The sequence below is a fragment of the Trematomus bernacchii genome, unplaced genomic scaffold, assembly GCF_902827165.1.
Source record: "Trematomus bernacchii unplaced genomic scaffold, fTreBer1.1, whole genome shotgun sequence".
NCBI lineage: Eukaryota > Metazoa > Chordata > Actinopteri > Perciformes > Nototheniidae > Trematomus > Trematomus bernacchii.
In genome coordinates this window covers 4,926,405-4,951,474 of record NW_022988050.1, presented here as the reverse complement: position 1 = coordinate 4,951,474, position 25,070 = coordinate 4,926,405, and the positions used below count along the sequence as shown (strand labels likewise).

General features: G+C 40.5%; 3 protein-coding genes across 24 annotated transcripts; all 3 read right to left on the bottom strand.

Moving 5' to 3' along the window:
- Positions 1-845: 845 nt before the first annotated feature.
- LOC117473668 (actin cytoskeleton-regulatory complex protein pan1-like) lies at positions 846-7,147 on the bottom strand. 8 transcript variants are annotated; one of them, XM_034119389.1, is made up of 9 exons: positions 5,353-7,147; positions 5,108-5,150; positions 4,638-4,814; positions 4,333-4,458; positions 4,055-4,177; positions 3,409-3,480; positions 1,358-1,437; positions 1,168-1,247; positions 846-1,064 (listed from the first exon to the last, which is right to left on the bottom strand). In XM_034119389.1, exons 1-9 carry the CDS (start codon positions 7,084-7,086, stop codon positions 1,004-1,006), a joined length of 2,496 nt encoding a protein of 831 aa, XP_033975280.1. In that variant the 5' UTR covers positions 7,087-7,147; the 3' UTR covers positions 846-1,003. The 8 variants fall into 8 exon arrangements, with proteins under 8 accessions (XP_033975280.1, XP_033975281.1, XP_033975284.1 ...); XM_034119390.1 differs by having other exon boundaries at positions 4,055-4,171; XM_034119393.1 differs by having other exon boundaries at positions 847-1,064; positions 4,055-4,171; positions 4,674-4,814.
- A 1,683-nt stretch (positions 7,148-8,830) lies between these two features.
- LOC117473663 (actin cytoskeleton-regulatory complex protein pan1-like) lies at positions 8,831-16,286 on the bottom strand. 10 transcript variants are annotated; one of them, XR_004555048.1, is made up of 11 exons: positions 16,008-16,278; positions 13,332-15,322; positions 13,087-13,129; positions 12,616-12,792; positions 12,312-12,437; positions 12,034-12,156; positions 11,391-11,462; positions 11,196-11,271; positions 9,498-9,883; positions 9,340-9,419; positions 9,153-9,232 (listed from the first exon to the last, which is right to left on the bottom strand). XR_004555048.1 is itself a non-coding variant. In XM_034119369.1 (10 exons), the coding sequence occupies exons 2-10, from the start codon at positions 15,315-15,317 to the stop codon at positions 8,989-8,991; spliced, it is 2,742 nt and encodes a 913-aa protein (XP_033975260.1). In that variant the 5' UTR covers positions 15,318-15,322; positions 16,008-16,272; the 3' UTR covers positions 8,831-8,988. The 10 variants fall into 10 exon arrangements, 7 of the variants coding, with proteins under 7 accessions (XP_033975260.1, XP_033975259.1, XP_033975262.1 ...); XM_034119369.1 differs by lacking the exons at positions 9,498-9,883; positions 11,196-11,271 and adding an exon at positions 8,831-9,049 and having other exon boundaries at positions 12,034-12,150; positions 16,008-16,272; XM_034119368.1 differs by lacking the exons at positions 9,498-9,883; positions 11,196-11,271 and adding an exon at positions 8,831-9,049 and having other exon boundaries at positions 16,008-16,270.
- A 509-nt stretch (positions 16,287-16,795) lies between these two features.
- LOC117473665 lies at positions 16,796-23,369 on the bottom strand. 6 transcript variants are annotated; one of them, XM_034119377.1, is made up of 9 exons: positions 21,298-23,345; positions 21,053-21,095; positions 20,583-20,759; positions 20,279-20,404; positions 20,001-20,117; positions 19,356-19,427; positions 17,305-17,384; positions 17,118-17,197; positions 16,796-17,014 (listed from the first exon to the last, which is right to left on the bottom strand). In XM_034119377.1, exons 1-9 carry the CDS (start codon positions 23,206-23,208, stop codon positions 16,954-16,956), a joined length of 2,667 nt encoding a protein of 888 aa, XP_033975268.1. In that variant the 5' UTR covers positions 23,209-23,345; the 3' UTR covers positions 16,796-16,953. The 6 variants fall into 6 exon arrangements, with proteins under 6 accessions (XP_033975268.1, XP_033975266.1, XP_033975269.1 ...); XM_034119375.1 differs by having other exon boundaries at positions 20,001-20,123; positions 21,298-23,344; XM_034119378.1 differs by having other exon boundaries at positions 20,001-20,123; positions 20,619-20,759; positions 21,298-23,342.
- Between the last annotated feature and the right edge of the window lie 1,701 nt (positions 23,370-25,070).

Here is a 25,070-nt window from a genome sequence, read left to right as displayed (position 1 = left end):
GGTCCCGAACGAAGCGAAGCTAATAGTAGCATAGGAACGACAGTTTGACGGAAACGACTTTGACTTACCTAACTCAACAGCCACTGCTGAAGGGAGCGTTGTCTCTGGGAAAAGTCTCCAAACCTTTTTCCTTTATTTGTGAGTCTTTTAAAACAAACTCTTCAACTGGTGACGACCATTTTTTTTTGAACAAACATCGGAATGTCATGAATTTACAACCACAGGCTGGAGCGCCACCCCGGTTCTTTAAATGTCGGAACACTTCGCACTCATTGGATGATTCTAACCAATCACAGCTGAATGATTCTTCTTCGTGCGTTTAATGATGTCCATGTGATGCAGCAATACTGACATCTACTGTCTCAACAAAACTCGACTAAAAAACATATTGAGTATGTGCCCAAATCAATGTATACAAATATCAGCCACACTTTAAGTTATTTAGCTTATCTTACATGTATATTGTCTATTCTCCTGTAATACTTGCATATTGGTCACTTCACTTGCAACATTCTCTTGCACTAATTTATTTCTATTCTGTCTCTTTTTGCACACTTTGTTGTATTAGGTCATACATATATTTATGTTGCATGGTTGAAGGAGACTGGGAATTGAGCTATTCATTGCCATAACTACACTGTAGCTACTGTGCATATGCAAATAAAACCTTTAAATTGAACCAACTCTGATGTAATGCACATATATGACTTGAGGCTCTGAGCAAATTCAAAACTTTGTTTGATTTCATGTTTTCCACCATCCACCCCCAGAGTTTCAACGATGGACTTCAGAAGTTTATTATTTCCCTTTGCACCCCAGAGCTGTAGAAACAAATACTCTTTTTTTCAGATAAGCTTTATTACAAAACATACAAAAATTAAGGCACATAATGAATGTGATGAACATTTCATCACTGCATTGAGTTTCATAAATACATAAAAAATAAATCAATTTGTATATTATATCCAAACATTCATATAAAGCATTACAATTCATCCACATGTCATTCTTTCGTGATTTTTTTCAGTTTGGTCTTCAGCTCGGACATCAGTGAGTTTCCGAATCTGGGAACACACAAAATAAAGAAATCAGAAAATGTCTAACCACAGTGAGCCTCTTTTGTGAATATTATAACGTCAATAATCTGAGATTTATCTGAGTTTTTACCCCGGATGTCTTGGTGGCATCCATTTAGGTTTCTGTTGTGCCTCATCTTGTTTGGGAGTGTCACTCTTCTCCTCCGGCTCCTGTTGACATTGTGACATTTAAATACAGTAAATAACAATAATAATAATAATAAACACACACACATTCCATATGGTCGTTTTCAAATAAACCTGTGGTATTGAAAGTTTACCTGAGAGACGGTGTCTGGGCTATTTTCATCCCTCTCAACCCGTTGTGTCTTTTTCAAAACAGGAAACCCTGCCCCAAACCCTAAAAAAACAAAAAGATTGTGAAATTATTGACAGATTATACAAACAAAAGTGTAGTCAAATGTTGAGACCGACTCACCTACGTCCTTGTGAAAGTTACCCTGTGTTGTGTCTGTCTCTTTTGGGTGGTTATAAAATCCAGTTTGGCTGTAAAGTGTCTACAAATTAAATGCGTGCAACAGCCTTGCCGGGCATTTAAGTCAGGAAAGGAAGTGAGGTTTAGAGCTACAACGTAAAAGGATGTTCGCCGGCAGATATACAGAGAGACAGACCCCGGGTTATGGTGCAACCAAGCGGGCAACATGTTAAGTTCACCACACCTTCTTTTATTTTGTATTAAAATTACATGGCACTTTATTGAACAAACAATTTAAAAACACAAGTTGTCATTCATTAATAAACAATTGTTATATTATGTTCTGTATATTCTAGCATTCTTCTTCTTCTTTACTTTTCTTCAGCAGCTCTGGAAAGAAGGACATTTGCATTAAAGACTTATGGGACACAATACACAGTTTCACTCTAGCTTTTGAGTTACATTTGCCTAAAAATCATAAAGAAAAACGTTGGAAATGAGAGCAATTCACTACTCTGAAAAAACATGCCATTACTTAGGCAACTATTTTAGAATTGGTAGAAAAAAACGTCACCTAAAGCAGGGGTTCCCAACCTTTATTGTGCCAAGGACCGGTAGATACATTAAAAAAAAATCGCGGACCGGTTGTCAATTTTAACTGATTTTAATATTTACTCACCACCAGCAGGTAGCAACAGAGGCTAATTGTATGCAACAGCCTGAACAAATACTAGAACAATATGCATCCAAAACATATTAACAAAGTTTAAAAAAGAACCGGTGTTGTTTTTTGGTTTTTCGGAAAAAAACGGGAAAACAGATAAATCAACGTTTTGGTTTTGTTTGTATGATTTACGGATAATCCAGTGAATGCTGGGAAAACGAGGAGAAGGCGCATTATGAAGGAGATGTCCGGTCGCCAGAGTGTGTGTGTGTGTGTGTGTGTGTGTGTGTGTGTGTGTGTGTGTCACTGGCATTTGTTTTCAGAAGATATTATGATAGTGTCGTTCGTTCCGGTGCACTCCCGACAGCATAGCACTACATCGAGATTAAGATTAAACTAATTTATTTTGGGAACAGCCGCATATATGCCGCTGTCGGACAGACACAAACACACCGAACACAGAGCTGAGCTGAGCAGAGCACATACACACACACATCATGCGCCTTGGTGACTGACTGGACATCTCCTTCATAAAACTAATAAAAGGGGGAGTAATCGGGCAGTTCGATGTGTGTGTGGTTAACACGTAGCAGCCTGCAGTCACTCTTAAACTGTTCTGATTAAGTTAAACACAGCGAAGGCGGTGCGTAAAAAGGCACAGCACCCCTGGCTGACATGTCCTTAAAATGAAGTCCGAGTTTGAAATATATCTCAAATAATGTATGCACCACCATTTCCCCACATAAACATAACAGTCTGCAATCAAACGGTTGTCTCCTGTGCGCTCCTCTTCCTACTTGGCGCACCGGTAACATGCTCGTGCGCACAAGAGGCTGAGACCTTAGGCTGAGCCGCCGAATCCCTCGGAACATCATAAAAGCCATTTTCAACCGTTTTCTGGTGAAAGATTAACTAGCTACTGGATGAAATAATATGACTGGTGGCATAGGTGCGAAAATTAAACACTTTTTGAAAAACATATTATGATAAAATATTTTTATATATTTATAATTCTGCAAATATTACGATCAACTCACAGCTATTTCGCGGCCCGGCAGTAACACCTCCGCAGCCCGGTACCGGTCAGCGGACCGGGGGTTGGGAACCCCTGACCTAAAGGATTGTGAAAATCACTGATATTTTTTCAATTCCAGAACATTACAGCATGTTTTTTTTTTAAAACGCATTTGCAATAAACTGTATTTACCTAAAACCACATAGTAAAGTCTTACCTTCTTTTAGTCTCCTTATTTCTTCCGACGCCATTTTCAGTTGCTGTTGTAGCGCAGCACAGTTGGCGCAGCCTGTAATACAAATGAAATCATTACATTAAGCAGGATAAGGACAGTGTCAAATTATTTATCTTCCTTTTATTTTTCTGTAAACCAGACTTGGATAAGTGATGGTGACTTCCTCATGTATAACTTCTGTGTAACGCTTCTGCTTCCTTGATAGATATCATCTTGTCATAAACACATACAGGTGCATCTCAATAAGTTAGAATATCCTGGAAAAGTTAGTTAATATTTCAGTAATTCAATTAAAAAAAAGTGAAACTCATATTATATAGATTCATTACACACAAAGTGAACTATTTCCAGCGTATATTTGTCTTAATCTTGATGATTACGGCTTACAGCTAATGAAAACCCAAAATTCAGTATATCAGAAAATAAGAATATTACATAGGACCAATAGAAAAACAGATTTTTAAAATGTTCCACGATATTCTAATTTATTGAGCTGCACCTGTATATTTTTTTTCCTCATTCCTTAATGGACAAGCATAACTTCAGCATCAGAATGAGAGATTATAGCCAAAAGCTCAAGGCCGCAGCTAGAAGAAGGCTGTATTTTCCCTGAGCACCCGCAACTTACCACGGCTTTTAGGTTTAGCAAACGGCGTTCTATGGCTGGTCGCAGGCAGTTTCAGGGCTTTGGCTCCGCTAACAGCAGCACAGGATGGTGGGATTTCAGCTGGAGTACTGGCTAGCACTGCAGCTTCGGAAAGAATGTGATAGTGAAAAGGTAAGTAACTCCCAAATAGTCCAAGTTATTAAACACACTAGACCGTGAAACCCTTCAGCAGCAAATCACATAACAGTACGACGAAATACCTCCACATATCAGAACAGTATGGTACAGTGCCAACCTACCTTTCCTTTGGATTTTGGCTGGCAAAGCTCTCTTAGTGGTTGTGGGCCGTTTGAGGTTTTTGATTCCGTTTGCAGTATCACAGGAAGATTTTGAGGCTTCAGCATTACCATTTGAGAAGGTGGTATCTGAAATTATAAGATCAAAGTAAGTGAGTCTTTAGTAAGGTGAAAAAAGTCCAGATTTCGAACCCCATCACACATTTTTCAACTAATAGTTTTGGTTATAGGTGTTGTCAGTTCGCTTCTTAGCACATATTAACCATCTAGTCTGAATCAATACAGCGTTCCTCTACCTGAGTTTTTACCCATTTTCTTCCTCTTTGCTAGTGGCAAAGGTTCACCTCTGGTTAATGGCTGCTTTGAAGAAGATGATGTGTCGTTTCTCATGGATAGTGGTCTGAGACCTGTCGCAGCTCTCTGGATCCCGGTCGGTATTCCACTCAACTGCGGCCTCTGCAAGCCGGAATTGGGTTGCTTGGATCCTAACATCAACACAGAGGAAAGACAGTGTTTATAGTGAATACGGTGCAGACAGAACATCTTATATTGAAGGGCATTATACTGTTTGCAGCTTAAAGTTAGACTTGAAGTTAATAATGGGGGGCGGCACAATGAAACAAAAGTATACTGCTTTGTCTACAAATAATACATAACGTTTTAACATTTAATGCCTTCCATTATAATCCCATACTATTAATAATTCACCCTCAACATTTATGAAGAACAAAATGCAATGTTCCAACCCGATTCTAAAAATAAAATAGACACCACCTACCTGTTGTTGCACGTAACTTGCATGAGCTTGGTATTCCTGCAGTCTTAAGAACATAAAAAAGAAACAGACTGTTAGCCTTCCATGCAGTTATAGCTTTTGTTCAGTCTTGTTTATGAAAAAAGTGGATTTAACAGATGAATCTAACATGGTCAATTGAGTTCATTTGATTGCTTTTATCTGACCGAATGTGCAGTTAACATTTTGTAAACATAGTGGAAAACAAAAAGCCATTCAAGTTCTACTACCTGTGGAGGATCCGCAGCAGCAGCAGCAGCAGCAGCAGCAGCAGCAGTATTTCTAAGAGCCTCTGCTCTTTGTCTCGTCATAATCTGTCCGAATGGCCGCGCCTCAAACCTTCCTGGAAGCGCGGAGGCTGTCTTGTGTTTGAACAACTGGGATGCAGTTTTCAAAGGAGGCAAAAGGGATTTTGCAGCTACAAGCTCCATGAAAGTTTTCCGGTCACAGACGGGGTTCGATGGGACCTCAGACGGCACTTGACCATCCGGTTTAATGGGACCATCCTCATACAGTTTTTTCACTCCCCCTAAGATTTTGCCCTCTTCTTTTGAAGGCATTGGGGTTGAAGTGATCAAAGATTTCACCTTCAAATCAAGGGTATCATCCAAGTTGAACGTATCCATGCCTTGATGGGCCAAACTGTCGGAAAAACCATCCATCACAGGCAGACCCGATTGTGAAAGGTCCTGAGTTCTACGTCGATCAACTCCAGAATTCACAGCTGTATAGGCTTCCAACTTGCTCTCAGGGGTGGCAGCCATCTTGGCAATAGGGTCTGTATCTGTAGTCCTATTCTGTTCTACCAGTTTAGGACGTTGTGCATTAGAAGTGTTTGCTTTAGGGCTACTGGTTGCATTAAGAGAGGGCTTGTCAAAAGTACTCTGGTGACTGTCACGTGGGCCTGATTCTGACAAAGTCATTGTGCCGTTCTGCTTAGGGAGAAGTTTAGCATCGAAAGTATTGTTTTCGAGGCAAAATGTTCCTGCACCAGATTCCACTAAAATGGTACCGGCACTTGATGTTTTAAGAGAATGTCGGGGAAAAGTGACGTTCACCATGTTACCGGGACCACTGGCATTTACAGCGGAATAATTTGGATTCTGGGAACCTTCGATGGTGTTGTTAATGACTGAAGTAGCGTCTACTGTAACCTGACTCTTCGCTTTGCAGCTGTTTACATCAGATGGAGGGAGATCCAGAGTCTTGTTCTGAGGGCTAGTTATTTCGGCAGTGGCGTTTAGATCCATAGAGGAACTCGATTGCGAGGGCTGGAGGGAGGTAAACGTGCCGTTAGCAGACCCAGATGTTTTTGGGCTTGGTTGTGTCTCCTTGGTCGTCACTTCAGCATCATGGTTGGTAAGTGACTTGTCATTGGCTTCCACAGAATTACAGTCAAGCACAGGTTCAACATGAAGCTCAGAGGTGACGTTCTTTAAACTAGTGTTGCATTTCCCATCAGAGGTAGAGAGCTGTGATGCAGCACACTGAGCAGACATGTCACTCGAGGAGCTTAAGTCATGTGTGACATTAGCAGGATGGGTGCCAAATGTTTTTTCAGCTGATGTTTCAATCTTCACCATGTTTGATCCGATGGGCTCCAATGAGGGCCTACTGTTTTCAAAAACACTGCTTGAAGAAATATCCTGCGTTACTTCCAGAGATGTTTGCGTTCTGTTTCCCCCCACACTTTTATCAGATTTTTCGCTAAAGGAGATTGTGGTGTGGGTGACATGTCCAGTAATAGTACTAGTACTTGGCAATTCTTCTCTTGGAACCATATACGACCTGTCAGGCTCTGTCCCACTTTGTTCGCTGAACTCTGAGGGAGGCTGGTTGCTTTCCAGATTAGCCACTGGTGTTTTATCCTGTGTCACGTCCGTGGAGGATAAGTCCTCTACTTGTGATAGCTCAGAATCCCGCGTAACATCAAGAAGAGTAATATCTGGGAAGTATCTGTCCATGCTCTTATTCAGAGGGCGGATTATTTCAGTCTTGGTGTTTGAATTTGGGGATGAAGTCAGTTGGGAAAAGCTGGAGAGAAGTAATCCAGCTTTTCAAAGACCCAGCGGTCACAGGAGTAGCTGGCATGCTACCAGAAAGAAATGAGTCACATGTATCATCAAGGAGCGTAACTTCTGGCAAGCATTCCTCTTCCAGCAATGCATCCAAGCCGCGCACTGATTGCCAAGCAGACATTTTTTCAGGTGTCCTCTCAGCCTCTCTGTGCATGCAGCCTGTGAATGAAAACATGGTCAGAATTCCTTTTAGATTTGACATCACAAGATCACAATGTAAGGTGTACATGGCCCTTTTCCCTAAATAGTATTGTCCTTGCCCCCCTTTCTTGGGTCTGTCTACTCTGCCTCTTGTATGTTTAACATGTTTGTGTTTCTGTCTGGTTTGAATGTTTTTTGCCTTTTTGAGAATATTTTATGAATTGAAAAGTGTCCTTGGGTGTTATGGAAGGTGCCTCCAAATGTATGTAATATTATTATTTATGTGTTGGTGTTAACACAAGTTGAAAAAACCCACTTTTAATGTATAGACTTCTTAGTAAAAAGCAATTGCGTACATCAATATAGATGAAAACAAAAACACTTTTCACTATTCAATAAAGCCAACTGACCACTGACCACCACTTTGTGATGTATTTTCACTTCCGTTTAGTTCGCCGGAAAACATTTCATTTGCTAGATACAATAACATTGCAATTTCGACCAGCAGAGAAGCGTCTCAGGCAGCGCAGTTTACATACACAACATGGCATTTAAAATAAACCATTGACACATCTTGTTTCGTACATTTTATGTCAAGAAGTTACAGTAGAGACGTTATGCCTGAAGCATGAGAAGGTCCCGAACGAAGCGAAGCTAATAGTAGCATAGGAACGACAGTTTGACGGAAACGACTTTGACTTACCTAACTCAACAGCCACTGCTGAAGGGAGCGTTGTCTCTGGGAAAAGTCTCCAAACCTTTTTCCTTTATTTGTGAGTCTTTTAAAACAAACTCTTCAACTGGTGACGACCATTTTTTTGAACAAACATCGGAATGTCATGAATTTACAACCACAGGCTGGAGCGCCACCCCGGTTCTTTAAATGTCAGAACACTTCGCACTCATTGGATGATTCTAACCAATCACAGCTGAATGATTCTTCTTCGTGCGTTTAATGATGTCCATGTGATGCAGCAATACTGACATCTACTGTCTCAACAAAACTCGACTAAAAAACATATTGAGTATGTGCCCAAATCAATGTATACAAATATCAGCCACACTTTAAGTTATTTAGCTTATCTTAGTCTATCTTACATGTATATTGTCTATTCTCCTGTAATACTTGCATATTGGTCACTTCACTTGCAACATTCTCTTGCACTAATTTATTTCTATTCTGTCTCTTTTTGCACACTTTTGTTGTATTAGGTCATACATATATTTATGTTGCATGGTTGAAGGAGACTGGGAATTGAGCTATTCATTGCCATAACTACACTGTAGCTACTGTGCATATGCAAATAAAACCTTTAAATTGAACCAACTCTGATGTAATGCACATATATGACTTGAGGCTCTGAGCAAATTCAAAACTTTGTTTGATTTCATGTTTTCCACCATCCACCCCCAGAGTTTCAACGATGGACTTCAGAAGTTTATTATTTCCCTTTGCACCCCAGAGCTGTAGAAACAAATACTCTTTTTTTCAGATAAGCTTTATTACAAAACATACAAAAATTAAGGCACATAATGAATGTGATGAACATTTCATCACTGCATTGAGTTTCATAAATACATAAAAAATAAATAAATTTGTATATTATATCCAAACATTCATATAAAGCATTACAATTCATCCACATGTCATTCTTTCGTGATTTTTTTCAGTTTGGTCTTCAGCTCGGACATCAGTGAGTTTCCGAATCTGGGAACACACAAAATAAAGAAATCAGAAAATGTCTAACCACAGTGAGCCTCTTTTGTGAATATTATAACATCAATAATCTGAGATTTATCTGAGTTTTTACCCCGGATGTCTTGGTGGCATCCATTTAGGTTTCTGTTGTGCCTCATCTTGTTTGGGAGTGTCACTCTTCTCCTCCGGCTCCTGTTGACATTGTGACATTTAAATACAGTAAATAACAATAATAATAATAAACACACACACATTCCATATGGTCGTTTTCAAATAAACCTGTGGTATTGAAAGTTTACCTGAGAGACGGTGTCTGGGCTATTTTCATCCCTCTCAACCCGTTGTGTCTTTTTCAAAACAGGAAACCCTGCCCCAAACCCTAAAAAAACAAAAAGATTGTGAAATTATTGACAGATTATACAAACCAAAGTGTAGTCAAATGTTGAGACCGACTCACCTACGTCCTTGTGAAAGTTACCCTGTGTTGTGTCTGTCTCTTTTGGGTGGTTATAAAATCCAGTTTGGCTGTAAAGTGGCTACAAATTAAATGCGTGCAACAGCCTTGCCGGGCATTTAAGTCAGGAAAGGAAGTGACGTTTAGAGCTACAACGTAAAAGGATGTTCGCCGGCAGATATACAGAGAGACAGACCCCGGGTTATGGTGCAACCAAGCGGGCAAAATGTTAAGTTCACCACACCTTCTTTTTTTTGTATTAAAATTACATGGCACTTTATTGAACAAACAATTTAAAAACACAAGTTGTCATTCATTAATAAACAATTGTTATATTATGTTCTGTATATTCTAGCATTCTTCTTCTTCTTTACTTTTCTTCAGCAGCTCTGGAAAGAAGGACATTTGCATTAAAGACTTATGGGACACAATACAGTTTCACTCTAGCTTTTGAGTTACATTTGCCTAAAAATCATAAAGAAAAACGTTGGAAATGAGAGCAATTCACTACTCTGAAAAAACATGCCATTACTTAGGCAACTATTTTAGAATTGGTAGAAAAAAACGTCACCTAAAGCAGGGGTTCCCAACCTTTATTGTGCCAAGGACCGGTAGATACATTAAAAAAAAATCGCGGACCGGTTGTCAATTTTAACTGATTTTAATATTTACTCACCACCAGCAGGTAGCAACAGAGGCTAATTGTATGTAACAGCCTGAACAAATACTAGAACAATATGCATCCAAAACATATTAACAAAGTTTAAAAAAGAACCGGTGTTGTTTTTGGTTTTTCGGAAAAAAACGGGAAAACAGATAAATCAACGTTTTGGTTTTGTTTGTATGATTTACGGATAATCCAGTGAATGCTGGGAAAACGAGGAGAAGGCGCATTATGAAGGAGATGTCTGGTCGCCAGAGTGAGTGTGTGTGTGTGTGTGTGTGTGTGTGTGTGTGTCACTGGCATTTGTTTTCAGAAGATATTATGATAGTGTCGTTCGTTCCGGTGCACTCCCGACAGCATAGCACTACATCGAGATTAAGATTAAACTAATTTATTTTGGGAACAGCCGCATATATGCCGCTGTCGGACAGACACAAACACACCGAACACAGAGCTGAGCTGAGCAGAGCACATACACACACACATCATGCGCCTTGGTGACTGACTGGACATCTCCTTCATAAAACTAATAAAAGGGGGAGTAATCGGGCAGTTCGATGTGTGTAGATGTGTGTGTGGTTAACACGTAGCAGCCTGCAGTCACTCTTAAACTGTTCTGATTAAGTTAAACACAGCGAAGGCGGTGCGTAAAAAGGCACAGCACCCCTGGCCGACATGTCCTTAAAATGAAGTCCGAGTTTGAAATATATCTCAAATAATGTATGCACCACCATTTCCCCACATAAACATAACAGTCTGCAATCAAACGGTTGTCTCCTGTGCGCTCCTCTTCCTACTTGGCGCACCGGTAACATGCTCGTGCGCACAAGAGGCTGAGACCTTAGGCTGAGCCGCCGAATCCCTCGGAACATCATAAAAGCCATTTTCAACCGTTTTCTGGTGAAAGATTAACTAGCTACTGGATGAAATAATATGACTGGTGGCATAGGTGCGAAAATTAAACACTTTTTGAAAAACATATTATGATAAAATATTTTTATATATTTATAATTCTGCAAATATTACGATCAACTCACAGCTATTTCGCGGCCCGGCAGTAACACCTCCGCAGCCCGGTACCGGTCAGCGGACCGGGGGTTGGGAACCCCTGACCTAAAGGATTGTGAAAATCACTGATATTTTTTCAATTCCAGAACATTACAGCATGTTTTTTTTTTAAAACGCATTTGCAATAAACTGTATTTACCTAAAACCACATAGTAAAGTCTTACCTTCTTTTAGTCTCCTTATTTCTTCCGACGCCATTTTCAGTTGCTGTTGTAGCGCAGCACAGTTGGCGCAGCCTGTAATACAAATGAAATCATTACATTAAGCAGGATAAGGACAGTGTCAAATTATTTATCTTTTTATTTTTCTGTAAACCAGACTTGGATAAGTGATGGTGACTTCCTCATGTATAACTTCTGTGTAACGCTTCTGCTTCCTTGATAGATATCATCTTGTCATAAACACATACAGGTGCATCTCAATAAGTTAGAATATCCTGGAAAAGTTAGTTAATATTTCAGTAATTCAATTAAAAAAAAGTGAAACTCATATTATATAGATTCATTACACACAAAGTGAACTATTTCCAGCGTATATTTGTCTTAATCTTGATGATTACGGCTTACAGCTAATGAAAACCCAAAATTCAGTATATCAGAAAATAAGAATATTACATAGGACCAATAGAAAAACAGATTTTTAAAATGTTCCACGATATTCTAATTTATTGAGCTGCACCTGTATATTTTTTTTCCTCATTCCTTAATGGACAAGCATAACTTCAGCATCAGAATGAGAGATTATAGCCAAAAGCTCAAGGCCGCAGCTAGAAGAAGGCTGTATTTTCCCTGAGCACCCGCAACTTACCACGGCTTTTAGGTTTAGCAAACGGCGTTCTATGGCTGGTCGCAGGCAGTTTCAGGGCTTTGGCTCCGCTAACAGCAGCACAGGATGGTGGGATTTCAGCTGGAGTACTGGCTAGCACTGCAGCTTCGGAAAGAATGTGATAGTGAAAAGGTAAGTAACTCCCAAATAGTCCAAGTTATTAAACACACTAGACCGTGAAACCCTTCAGCAGCAAATCACATAACAGTACGACGAAATACCTCCACATATCAGAACAGTATGGTACAGTGCCAACCTACCTTTCCTTTGGATTTTGGCTGGCAAAGCTCTCTTAGTGGTTGTGGGCCGTTTGAGGTTTTTGATTCCGTTTGCAGTATCACAGGAAGATTTTGAGGCTTCAGCATTACCATTTGAGAAGGTGGTATCTGAAATTATAAGATCAAAGTAAGTGAGTCTTTAGTAAGGTGAAAAAAGTCCAGATTTCGAACCCCATCACACATTTTTCAACTAATAGTTTTGGTTATAGGTGTTGTCAGTTCGCTTCTTAGCACATATTAACCATCTAGTCTGAATCAATACAGCGTTCCTCTACTGAGTTTTTACCCATTTTCTTCCTCTTTGCTAGTGGCAAAGGTTCACCTCTGGTTAATGGCTGCTTTGAAGAAGATGATGTGTCGTTTCTCATGGATAGTGGTCTGAGACCTGTCGCAGCTCTCTGGATCCCGGTCGGTATTCCACTCAACTGCGGCCTCTGCAAGCCGGAATTGGGTTGCTTGGATCCTAACATCAACACAGAGGAAAGACAGTGTTTATAGTGAATACGGTGCAGACAGAACATCTTATATTGAAGGGCATTATACTGTTTGCAGCTTAAAGTTAGACTTGAAGTTAATAATGGGGGGGCGGCACAATGAAACAAAAGTATACTGCTTTGTCTACAAATAATACATAACGTTTTAACATTTAATGCCTTCCATTATAATCCCATACTATTAATAATTCACCCTCAACATTTATGAAGAACAAAATGCAATGTTCCAACCCGATTCTAAAAATAAAATAGACACCACCTACCTGTTGTTGCACGTAACTTGCATGAGCTTGGTATTCCTGCAGTCTTAAGAACATAAAAAAGAAACAGACTGTTTGCCTTCCATGCAGTTATAGCTTTTGTTCAGTCTTGTTTATGAAAAAAGTGGATTTAACAGATGAATCTAACATGGTCAATTGAGTTCATTTGATTGCTTTTATCTGACCGAATGTGCAGTTAACATTTTGTAAACATAGTGGAAAACAAAAAGCCATTCAAGTTCTACTACCTGTGGAGGATCCGCAGCAGCAGCAGCAGCAGTATTTCTAAGAGCCTCTGCTCTTTGTCTCGTCATAATCTGTCCGAATGGCCGCGCCTCAAACCTTCCTGGAAGCGCGGAGGCTGTCTTGTGTTTGAACAACTGGGATGCAGTTTTCAAAGGAGGCAAAAGGGATTTTGCAGCTACAAGCTCCATGAAAGTTTTCCGGTCACAGACGGGGTTCGATGGGACCTCAGACGGCACTTGACCATCCGGTTTAATGGGACCATCCTCATACAGTTTTTTCACTCCCCCTAAGATTTTGCCCTCTTCTTTTGAAGGCATTGGGGTTGAAGTGATCAAAGATTTCACCTTCAAATCAAGGGTATCATCCAAGTTGAACGTATCCATGCCTTGATGGGCCAAACTGTCGGAAAAACCATCCATCACAGGCAGACCCGATTGTGAAAGGTCCTGAGTTCTACGTCGATCAACTCCAGAATTCACAGCTGTATAGGCTTCCAACTTGCTCTCAGGGGTGGCAGCCATCTTGGCAATAGGGTCTGTATCTGTAGTCCTATTCTGTTCTACCAGTTTAGGACGTTGTGCATTAGAAGTGTTTGCTTTAGGGCTACTGGTTGCATTAAGAGAGGGCTTGTCAAAAGTACTCTGGTGACTGTCACGTGGGCCTGATTCTGACAAAGTCATTGTGCCGTTCTGCTTAGGGAGAAGTTTAGCATCGAAAGTATTGTTTTCGAGGCAAAATGTTCCTGCACCAGATTCCACTAAAATGGTACCGGCACTTGATGTTTTAAGAGAATGTCGGGGAAAAGTGACGTTCACCATGTTACCGGGACCACTGGCATTTACAGCGGAATAATTTGGATTCTGGGAACCTTCGATGGTGTTGTTAATGACTGAAGTAGCGTCTACTGTAACCTGACTCTTCGCTTTGCAGCTGTTTACATCAGATGGAGGGAGATCCAGAGTCTTGTTCTGAGGGCTAGTTATTTCGGCAGTGGCGTTTAGATCCATAGAGGAACTCGATTGCGAGGGCTGGAGGGAGGTAAACGTGCCGTTAGCAGACCCAGATGTTTTTGGGCTTGGTTGTGTCTCCTTGGTCGTCACTTCAGCATCATGGTTGGTAAGTGACTTGTCATTGGCTTCCACAGAATTACAGTCAAGCACAGGTTCAACATGAAGCTCAGAGGTGACGTTCTTTAAACTAGTGTTGCATTTCCCATCAGAGGTAGAGAGCTGTGATGCAGCACACTGAGCAGACATGTCACTCGAGGAGCTTAAGTCATGTGTGACATTAGCAGGATGGGTGCCAAATGTTTTTTCAGCTGATGTTTCAATCTTCACCATGTTTGATCCGATGGGCTCCAATGAGGGCCTACTGTTTTCAAAAACACTGCTTGAAGAAATATCCTGCGTTACTTCCAGAGATGTTTGCGTTCTGTTTCCCCCCACACTTTTATCAGATTTTTCGCTAAAGGAGATTGTGGTGTGGGTGACATGTCCAGTAATAGTACTAGTACTTGGCAATTCTTCTCTTGGAACCATATACGACCTGTCAGGCTCTGTCCCACTTTGTTCGCTGAACTCTGAGGGAGGCTGGTTGCTTTCCAGATTAGCCACTGGTGTTTTATCCTGTGTCACGTCCGTGGAGGATAAGTCCTCTACTTGTGATAGCTCAGAATCCCGCGTAACATCAAGAAGAGTAATATCTGGGAAGTATCTGTCCATGCTCTTATTCAGAGGGCGGATTATTTCAGTCTTGGTGTTTGAATTTGGGGATGAAGTCAGTTGGAAAAGCTGGAGAGAAGTAATCCAGCTTTTCAAAGACCCAGCGGTCACAGGAGTAGCTGGCATGCTACCAGAAAGAAATGAGTCACATGTATCATCAAGGAGCGTAACTTCTGGCAAGCATTCCTCTTCCAGCAATGCATCCAAGCCGCGCACTGATTGCCAAGCAGACATTTTTTCAGGTGTCCTCTCAGCCTCTCTGTGCATGCAGCCTGTGAATGAAAACATGGTCAGAATTCCTTTTAGATTTGACATCACAAGATCACAATGTAAGGTGTACATGGCCCTTTTCCCTAAATAGTATTGTCCTTGCCCCCCTTTCTTGGGTCTGTCTACTCTGCCTCTTGTATGTTTAACATGTTTGTGTTTCTGTCTGGTTTGAATGTTTTTTGCCTTTTTGAGAATATTTTATGAATTGAAAAGTGTCCTTGGGTGTTATGGAAGGTGCCTCCAAATGTATGTAATATTATTATTTATGTGTTGGTGTTAACACAAGTTGAAAAAACCCACTTTTAATGTATAGACTTCTTAGTAAAAAGCAATTGCGTACATCAATATAGATGAAAACAAAAACACTTTTCACTATTCAATAAAGCCAACTGACCACTGACCACCACTTTGTGATGTATTTTCACTTCCGTTTAGTTCGCCGGAAAACATTTCATTTGCTAGATACAATAACATTGCAATTTCGACCAGCAGAGAAGCGTCTCAGGCAGCGCAGTTTACATACACAACATGGCATTTAAAATAAACCATTGACACATCTTGTTTCGTACATTTTATGTCAAGAAGTTACAGTAGAGACGTTATGCCTGAAGCATGAGAAGGTCCCGAACGAAGCGAAGCTAATAGTAGCATAGGAACGACAGTTTGACGGAAACGACTTTGACTTACCTAACTCAACAGCCACTGCTGAAGGGAGCGTTGTCTCTGGGAAAAGTCTCCAAACCTTTTTCCTTTATTTGTGAGTCTTTTAAAACAAACTCTTCAACTGGTGACGACCATTTTTTTTGAACAAACATCGGAATGTCATGAATTTACAACCACAGGCTGGAGCGCCACCCCGGTTCTTTAAATGTCAGAACACTTCGCACTCATTGGATGATTCTAACCAATCACAGCTGAATGATTCTTCTTCGTGCGTTTAATGATGTCCATGTGATGCAGCAATACTGACATCTACTGTCTCAACAAAACTCGACTAAAAAACATATTGAGTATGTGCCCAAATCAATGTATACAAATATCAGCCACACTTTAAGTTATTTAGCTTATCTTAGTCTATCTTACATGTATATTGTCTATTCTCCTGTAATACTTGCATATTGGTCACTTCACTTGCAACATTCTCTTGCACTAATTTATTTCTATTCTGTCTCTTTTTGCACACTTTTTGTTGTATTAGGTCATACATATATTTATGTTGCATGGTTGAAGGAGACTGGGAATTGAGCTATTCATTGCCATAACTACACTGTAGCTACTGTGCATATGCAAATAAAACCTTTAAATTGAACCAACTCTGATGTAATGCACATATATGACTTGAGGCTCTGAGCAAATTCAAAACTTTGTTTGATTTCATGTTTTCCACCATCCACCCCCAGAGTTTCAACGATGGACTTCAGAAGTTTATTATTTCCCTTTGCACCCCAGAGCTGTAGAAACAAATACTCTTTTTTTCAGATAAGCTTTATTACAAAACATACAAAAATTAAGGCACATAATGAATGTGATGAACATTTCATCACTGCATTGAGTTTCATAAATACATAAAAAATAAATAAATTTGTATATTATATCCAAACATTCATATAAAGCATTACAATTCATCCACATGTCATTCTTTCGTGATTTTTTTCAGTTTGGTCTTCAGCTCGGACATCAGTGAGTTTCCGAATCTGGGAACACACAAAATAAAGAAATCAGAAAATGTCTAACCACAGTGAGCCTCTTTTGTGAATATTATAACATCAATAATCTGAGATTTATCTGAGTTTTTACCCCGGATGTCTTGGTGGCATCCATTTAGGTTTCTGTTGTGCCTCATCTTGTTTGGGAGTGTCACTCTTCTCCTCCGGCTCCTGTTGACATTGTGACATTTAAATACAGTAAATAACAATAATAATAATAAACACACACACATTCCATATGGTCGTTTTCAAATAAACCTGTGGTATTGAAAGTTTACCTGAGAGACGGTGTCTGGGCTATTTTCATCCCTCTCAACCCGTTGTGTCTTTTTCAAAACAGGAAACCCTGCCCCAAACCCTAAAAAAACAAAAAGATTGTGAAATTATTGACAGATTATACAAACCAAAGTGTAGTCAAATGTTGAGACCGACTCACCTACGTCCTTGTGAAAGTTACCCTGTGTTGTGTCTGTCTCTTTTGGGTGGTTATAAAATCCAGTTTGGCTGTAAAGTGGCTACAAATTAAATGCGTGCAACAGCCTTGCCGGGCATTTAAGTCAGGAAAGGAAGTGACGTTTAGAGCTACAACGTAAAAGGATGTTCGCCGGCAGATATACAGAGAGACAGACCCCGGGTTATGGTGCAACCAAGCGGGCAAAATGTTAAGTTCACCACACCTTCTTTTTTTTTGTATTAAAATTACATGGCACTTTATTGAACAAACAATTTAAAAACACAAGTTGTCATTCATTAATAAACAATTGTTATATTATGTTCTGTATATTCTAGCATTCTTCTTCTTCTTTACTTTTCTTCAGCAGCTCTGGAAAGAAGGACATTTGCATTAAAGACTTATGGGACACAATACAGTTTCACTCTAGCTTTTGAGTTACATTTGCCTAAAAATCATAAAGAAAAACGTTGGAAATGAGAGCAATTCACTACTCTGAAAAAACATGCCATTACTTAGGCAACTATTTTAGAATTGGTAGAAAAAAACGTCACCTAAAGCAGGGGTTCCCAACCTTTATTGTGCCAAGGACCGGTAGATACATTAAAAAAAAATCGCGGACCGGTTGTCAATTTTAACTGATTTTAATATTTACTCACCACCAGCAGGTAGCAACAGAGGCTAATTGTATGTAACAGCCTGAACAAATACTAGAACAATATGCATCCAAAACATATTAACAAAGTTTAAAAAAGAACCGGTGTTGTTTTTTGGTTTTTCGGAAAAAAACGGGAAAACAGATAAATCAACGTTTTGGTTTTGTTTGTATGATTTACGGATAATCCAGTGAATGCTGGGAAAACGAGGAGAAGGCGCATTATGAAGGAGATGTCTGGTCGCCAGAGTGAGTGTGTGTGTGTGTGTGTGTGTGTGTGTGTGTCACTGGCATTTGTTTTCAGAAGATATTATGATAGTGTCGTTCGTTCCGGTGCACTCCCGACAGCATAGCACTACATCGAGATTAAGATTAAACTAATTTATTTTGGGAACAGCCGCATATATGCCGCTGTCGGACAGACACAAACACACCGAACACAGAGCTGAGCTGAGCAGAGCACATACACACACACATCATGCGCCTTGGTGACTGACTGGACATCTCCTTCATAAAACTAATAAAAGGGGGAGTAATCGGGCAGTTCGATGTGTGTAGATGTGTGTGTGGTTAACACGTAGCAGCCTGCAGTCACTCTTAAACTGTTCTGATTAAGTTAAACACAGCGAAGGCGGTGCGTAAAAAGGCACAGCACCCCTGGCCGACATGTCCTTAAAATGAAGTCCGAGTTTGAAATATATCTCAAATAATGTATGCACCACCATTTCCCCACATAAACATAACAGTCTGCAATCAAACGGTTGTCTCCTGTGCGCTCCTCTTCCTACTTGGCGCACCGGTAACATGCTCGTGCGCACAAGAGGCTGAGACCTTAGGCTGAGCCGCCGAATCCCTCGGAACATCATAAAAGCCATTTTCAACCGTTTTCTGGTGAAAGATTAACTAGCTACTGGATGAAATAATATGACTGGTGGCATAGGTGCGAAAATTAAACACTTTTTGAAAAAAATATTATGATAAAATATTTTTATATATTTATAATTCTGCAAATATTACGATCAACTCACAGCTATTTCGCGGCCCGGCAGTAACACCTCCGCAGCCCGGTACCGGTCAGCGGACCGGGGGTTGGGAACCCCTGACCTAAAGGATTGTGAAAATCACTGATATTTTTTCAATTCCAGAACATTACAGCATGTTTTTTTTTTAAAACGCATTTGCAATAAACTGTATTTACCTAAAACCACATAGTAAAGTCTTACCTTCTTTTAGTCTCCTTATTTCTTCCGACGCCATTTTCAGTTGCTGTTGTAGCGCGGCACAGTTGGCGCAGCCTGTAATACAAATGAAATCATTACATTAAGCAGGATAAGGACAGTGTCAAATTATTTATCTTCCTTTTATTTTTCTGTAAACCAGACTTGGATAAGTGATGGTGACTTCCTCATGTATAACTTCTGTGTAACGCTTCTGCTTCCTTGATAGATATCATCTTGTCATAAACACATACAGGTGCATCTCAATAAGTTAGAATATCCTGGAAAAGTTAGTTAATATTTCAGTAATTCAATTAAAAAAAGTGAAACTCATATTATATAGATTCATTACACACAAAGTGAACTATTTCCAGCGTATATTTGTCTTAATCTTGATGATTACGGCTTACAGCTAATGAAAACCCAAAATTCAGTATATCAGAAAATAAGAATATTACATAGGACCAATAGAAAAACAGATTTTTAAAATGTTCCACGATATTCTAATTTATTGAGCTGCACCTGTATATTTTTTTTCCTCATTCCTTAATGGACAAGCATAACTTCAGCATCAGAATGAGAGATTATAGCCAAAAGCTCAAGGCTGCAGCTGGAAGAAGGCTGTATTTTCCCTGAGCACCCGCAACTTACCACGGCTTTTAGGTTTAGCAAACAGCGTTCTATGGCTGGTCGCAGGCAGTTTCAGGGCTTTGGCTCCGCTAACAGCAGCACAGGATGGTGGGATTTCAGCTGCAGTACTGGCTAGCACTGCAGCTTCGGAAAGAATGTGATAGTGAAAAGGTAAGTAACTCCCAAATAGTCCAAGTTATTAAACACACTAGACCGTGAAACCCTTCAGCAGCAAATCACATAACAGTACGACGAAATACCTCCACATATCAGAACAGTATGGTACAGTGCCAACCTACCTTTCCTTTGGATTTTGGCTGGCAAAGCTCTCTTAGTGGTTGTGGGCCGTTTGAGGTTTTTGATTCCGTTTGCAGTATCACAGGAAGATTTTGAGGCTTCAGCATTACCATTTGAGAAGGTGGTATCTGAAATTACAAGATCAAAGTAAGTGAGTCTTTAGTAAGGTGAAAAAAGTCCAGATTTCGAACCCCATCACACATTTTTCAACTAATAGTTTTGGTTATAGGTGTTGTCAGTTCGCTTCTTAGCACATATTAACCATCTAGTCTGAATCAATACAGCGTTCCTCTACCGAGTTTTTACCCATTTTCTTCCTCTTTGCTAGTGGCAAAGGTTCACCTCTGGTTAATGGCTGCTTTGAAGAAGATGATGTGTCGTTTCTCATGGATAGTGGTCTGAGACCTGTCGCAGCTCTCTGGATCCCGGTCGGTATTCCACTCAACTGCGGCCTCTGCAAGCCGGAATTGGGTTGCTTGGATCCTAACATCAACACAGAGGAAAGACAGTGTTTATAGTGAATACGGTGCAGACAGAACATCTTCTATTGAAGGGCATTATACTGTTTGCAGCTTAAAGTTAGACTTGAAGTTAATAATGGGGGGGGGCACAATGAAACAAAAGTATACTGCTTTGTCTACAAATAATACATAACGTTTTAACATTTAATGCCTTCCATTATAATCCCATACTATTAATAATTCACCCTCAACATTTATGAAGAACAAAATGCAATGTTCCAACCCGATTCTAAAAATAAAATAGACACCACCTACCTGTTGTTGCACGTAACTTGCATGAGCTTGGTATTCCTGCAGTCTTAAGAACATAAAAAAGAAACAGACTGTTAGCCTTCCATACAGTTATAGCTTTTGTTCAGTCTTGTTTATGAAAAAAGTGGATTTAACAGATGAATCTAACATGGTCAATTGAGTTCATTTGATTGCTTTTATCTGACCGAATGTGCAGTTAACATTTTGTAAACATAGTGGAAAACAAAAAGCCATTCAAGTTCTACTACCTGTGGAGGATCCGCAGCAGCAGCAGCAGCAGTATTTCTAAGAGCCTCTGCTCTTTGTCTCGTCATGATCTGTCCGAATGGCCGCGCCTCAAACCTTCCTGGAAGCGCGGAGGCTGTCTTGTGTTTGAACAACTGGGATGCAGTTTTCAAAGGAGGCAAAAGGGATTTTGCAGCTACAAGCTCCATGAAAGTTTTCCGGTCACAGACGAGTTTCGATGGGACCTCAGACGGCACTTGACCATCCGGTTTAATGGGACCATCTTCATACAGTTTTTTCACTCCCCCTAAGATTTTGCCCTCTTCTTTTGAAGGCATTGGGGTTGAAGTGATCAAAGATTCCACCTTCAAATCAAGGGTATCTTCCAAGTTGAACGTATCCATGCCTTGATGGGCCAAACTGTCGGAAAAACCATCCATCACAGGCAGACCCGATTGTGAAAGGTCCTGAGTTCTACGTCGATCAGCTCCAGAATTCATAGCTGTATAGGCTTCCAACTTGCTCTCAGGGGTGGCAGCCATCTTGGCAATAGGGTCTGTATCTGTAGTCCTATTCTGTTCTACCAGTTTAGGACGTTGTGCATTAGAAGTGTTTGCTTTAGGGCTACTGGTTGCATTAAGAGAGGGCTTGTCAAAAGTACTCTGGTGACTGTCACGTGGGCCTGATTCTGACAAAGTCATTGTGCCGTTCTGCTTAGGGAGAAGTTTAGCATCGAAAGTATTGTTTTCGAGGCAAAATGTTCCTGCACCAGATTCCACTAAAATGGTACCGGCACTTGATGTTTTAAGAGAATGTCGGGGAAAAGTGACGTTCACCATGTTACCGGGACCACTGGCATTTACAGCGGAATAATTTGGATTCTGGGAACCTTCGATGGTGTTGTTAATGACTGAAGTAGCGTCTACTGTAACCTGACTCTTCGCTTTGCAGCTGTTTACATCAGATGGAGGGAGATCCAGAGTTTTGTTCTGAGGGCTAGTTATTTCGGCAGTGGCGTTTAGATCCATAGAGGAACTCGATTGCGAGGGCTGGAGGGAGGTAAACGTGCCGTTAGCAGACCCAGATGTTTTTGGGCTTGGTTGTGTCTCCTTGGTCGTCACTTCAGCATCATGGTTGGTAAGTGACTTGTCATTGGCTTCCACAGAATTACAGTCAAGCACAGGTTCAACATGAAGCTCAGAGGTGACGTTCTTTAAACTAGTGTTGCATTTCCCATCAGAGGTAGAGAGCTGTGATGCAGCACACTGAGCAGACATGTCACTCGAGGAGCTTAAGTCATGTGTGACATTAGTAGGATGGGTGCCAAATGTTTTTTCAGCTGATGTTTCAATCTTCACCATGTTTAATCCGATGGGCTCCAATGAGGGCCTACTGTTTTCAAAAACACTGCTTGAAGAAATATCCTGCGTTACTTCCAGATATGTTCGCGTTCTGTTTCCCCCCACACTTTTATCAGATTTTTCGCTAAAGGAGATTGTGGTGTGGGTGACATGTCCAGTAATAGTACTAGTACTTGGCAATTCTTCTCTTGGAACCATATACGACCTGTCAGGCTCTGTCCCACTTTGTTCGCTGAACTCTGAGGGAGGCTGGCTGCTTTCAAGATTAGCCACTGGTGTTTTATCCTGTGTCACGTCCGTGGAGGATAAGTCCTCTACTTGTGATAGCTCAGAATCCCGCGTAACATCAAGAAGAGTAATATCTGGGAAGTATCTGCTATCCAGCCAGCCCAAAGGAGCACAAATACTCTCCGAGAGGTCTTTCATCTTGTCATCAGAGTCGTTAGCTGTTGTCCAAGCATGTCTGGACAGTACAGGAGAGTAGCCTTTGTTATTTTCTTTATCACTTTTACTGTCAATTGATCTCATTTCTGACAACTTTTTCATGTTTACATCAGATTGGCTAAGATCCATGCTCTTATTCAGAGGGCGGATTATTTCAGTCTTGAGCCTCGTCTCAATACCCCTCCTCGACTCCTCCTTTCCCTCACTCGCGTCCCTTCCTTGCGTCTTAGCTCCGCCTCCGTAAGATGCGAGCGAGAGACACGAGGACAGAGGAGTCCTCAGGTATTAATTGGGATGTCCTCGTTCACTCAAACGTCACTTTTAAACGACGTCTGTTAATGATGACATGTGCACAGCTGTATCCCCTCTCATCGGGCTTAACTGAATAACCCTTTAGAACCGGCCCATTTGTTGTTAAATATTTATTTAAATGAATGAATCTTTCTGTTGTTAGTCAAGGAATTCAATGTATGATGGTTGGTCCTGCTTTTGTGTTCCGTTTGTGTAAAATGTAGCCTACATTTAAATAAAAAATATAATTATGTGAAAGCCTTTACTCTGAAAATGTGTGTCCTGTAGATCCCCACATTCACCACAAACACACATTCAGGACTGTGCATTTTAAATAATTTAACTCCTGAATATCTTAACACAAAACAATACAAATAATTGTTATTTATCAAGATCTAGCCATTTATGAAATAGCTTTCTTAATAGCTATGTTTTAGTGACGTTCAAGATCATTAAACATGACTTAAATTGTTAGTATAACCTTAAGAAATGAATTGCACATAATAATTCCCACGGAGCTGTGAGCACTTATACATTTATGTGACGCTTTTCCACTCATCTTCCAGTTGTCGGTTTTCCTCTCTTGAAATCGACCAGCTGTGAAGGTGGGGGCGGGGCTTTTATACGCGAGTAGTGAAAACACTTCCGCGTAGTCTGCTCTCGTGTATCCTCCCTTTCGTCTCCTCCCGCACCCCTCACCCCTCCTCCGTGTGCATTTCAGCTATTGGGACGTCCTTCAACATGGCGTGTCTTGATCGATATCCGGGTCAAGTCCCGGAGGAGGGGAAGAGAGGAGTCGAGGAGGGGTATTGAGATGAGGCTTTTGTGTTTGAATTTGGGGTTTAAGTCAGTTGGGAAAGCTGGAGAGAAGTAATTCAGCTTTTCAAAGACCCAGCGGTCACAGGAGTAGCTGGCATGCTACCAGAAAGAAATGAGTCACATGCATCATCAAGGAGCGTAACTTCTGGCAAGCATTCCTCTTCCAGCAATGCATCCAAGCCGCGCAGACATTTGTTCAGGTGTCCTCTCAGCCTCTCTGTGCATGCAGCCTGTGAATGAAAACATGGTCAGAATTCCTTTTAGATTTGACATCACAAGATCACAATGTAAGGTGTACATGGCCCTTTTCCCTAAATAGTATTGTCCTTGCCCCCCTTTCTTGGGTCTGTCTACTCTGCCTCTTGTATGTTTAACATGTTTGTGTTTCTGTCTGGTTTGAATGTTTTTTGCCTTTTTGAGAATATTTTATGAATTGAAAAGTGTCCTTGGGTGTTATGGAAGGTGCCTCCAAATGTATGTAATATTATTATTTATGTGTTGGTGTTAACACAAGTTGAAAAAACCCACTTTTAATGTATAGACTTCTTAGTAAAAAGCAATTGCGTACATCAATATAGATGAAAACAAAAACACTTTTCACTATTCAATAAAGCCCACTGACCACCACTTTGTGATGTATTTTCACTTCCGTTTAGTTCGCCGGAAAACATTTCATTTGCTAGATACAATAACATTGCAATTTCGACCAGCAGAGAAGCGTCTCAGGCAGCGCAGTTTACATACACAACATGGCATTTAAAATAAACCATTGACACATCTTGTTTCGTACATTATGTCAAGAAGTTACAGTAGAGACGTTATGCCTGAAGCATGAGAAGGTCCCGAACGAAGCGAAGCTAATAGTAGCATAGGAACGACAG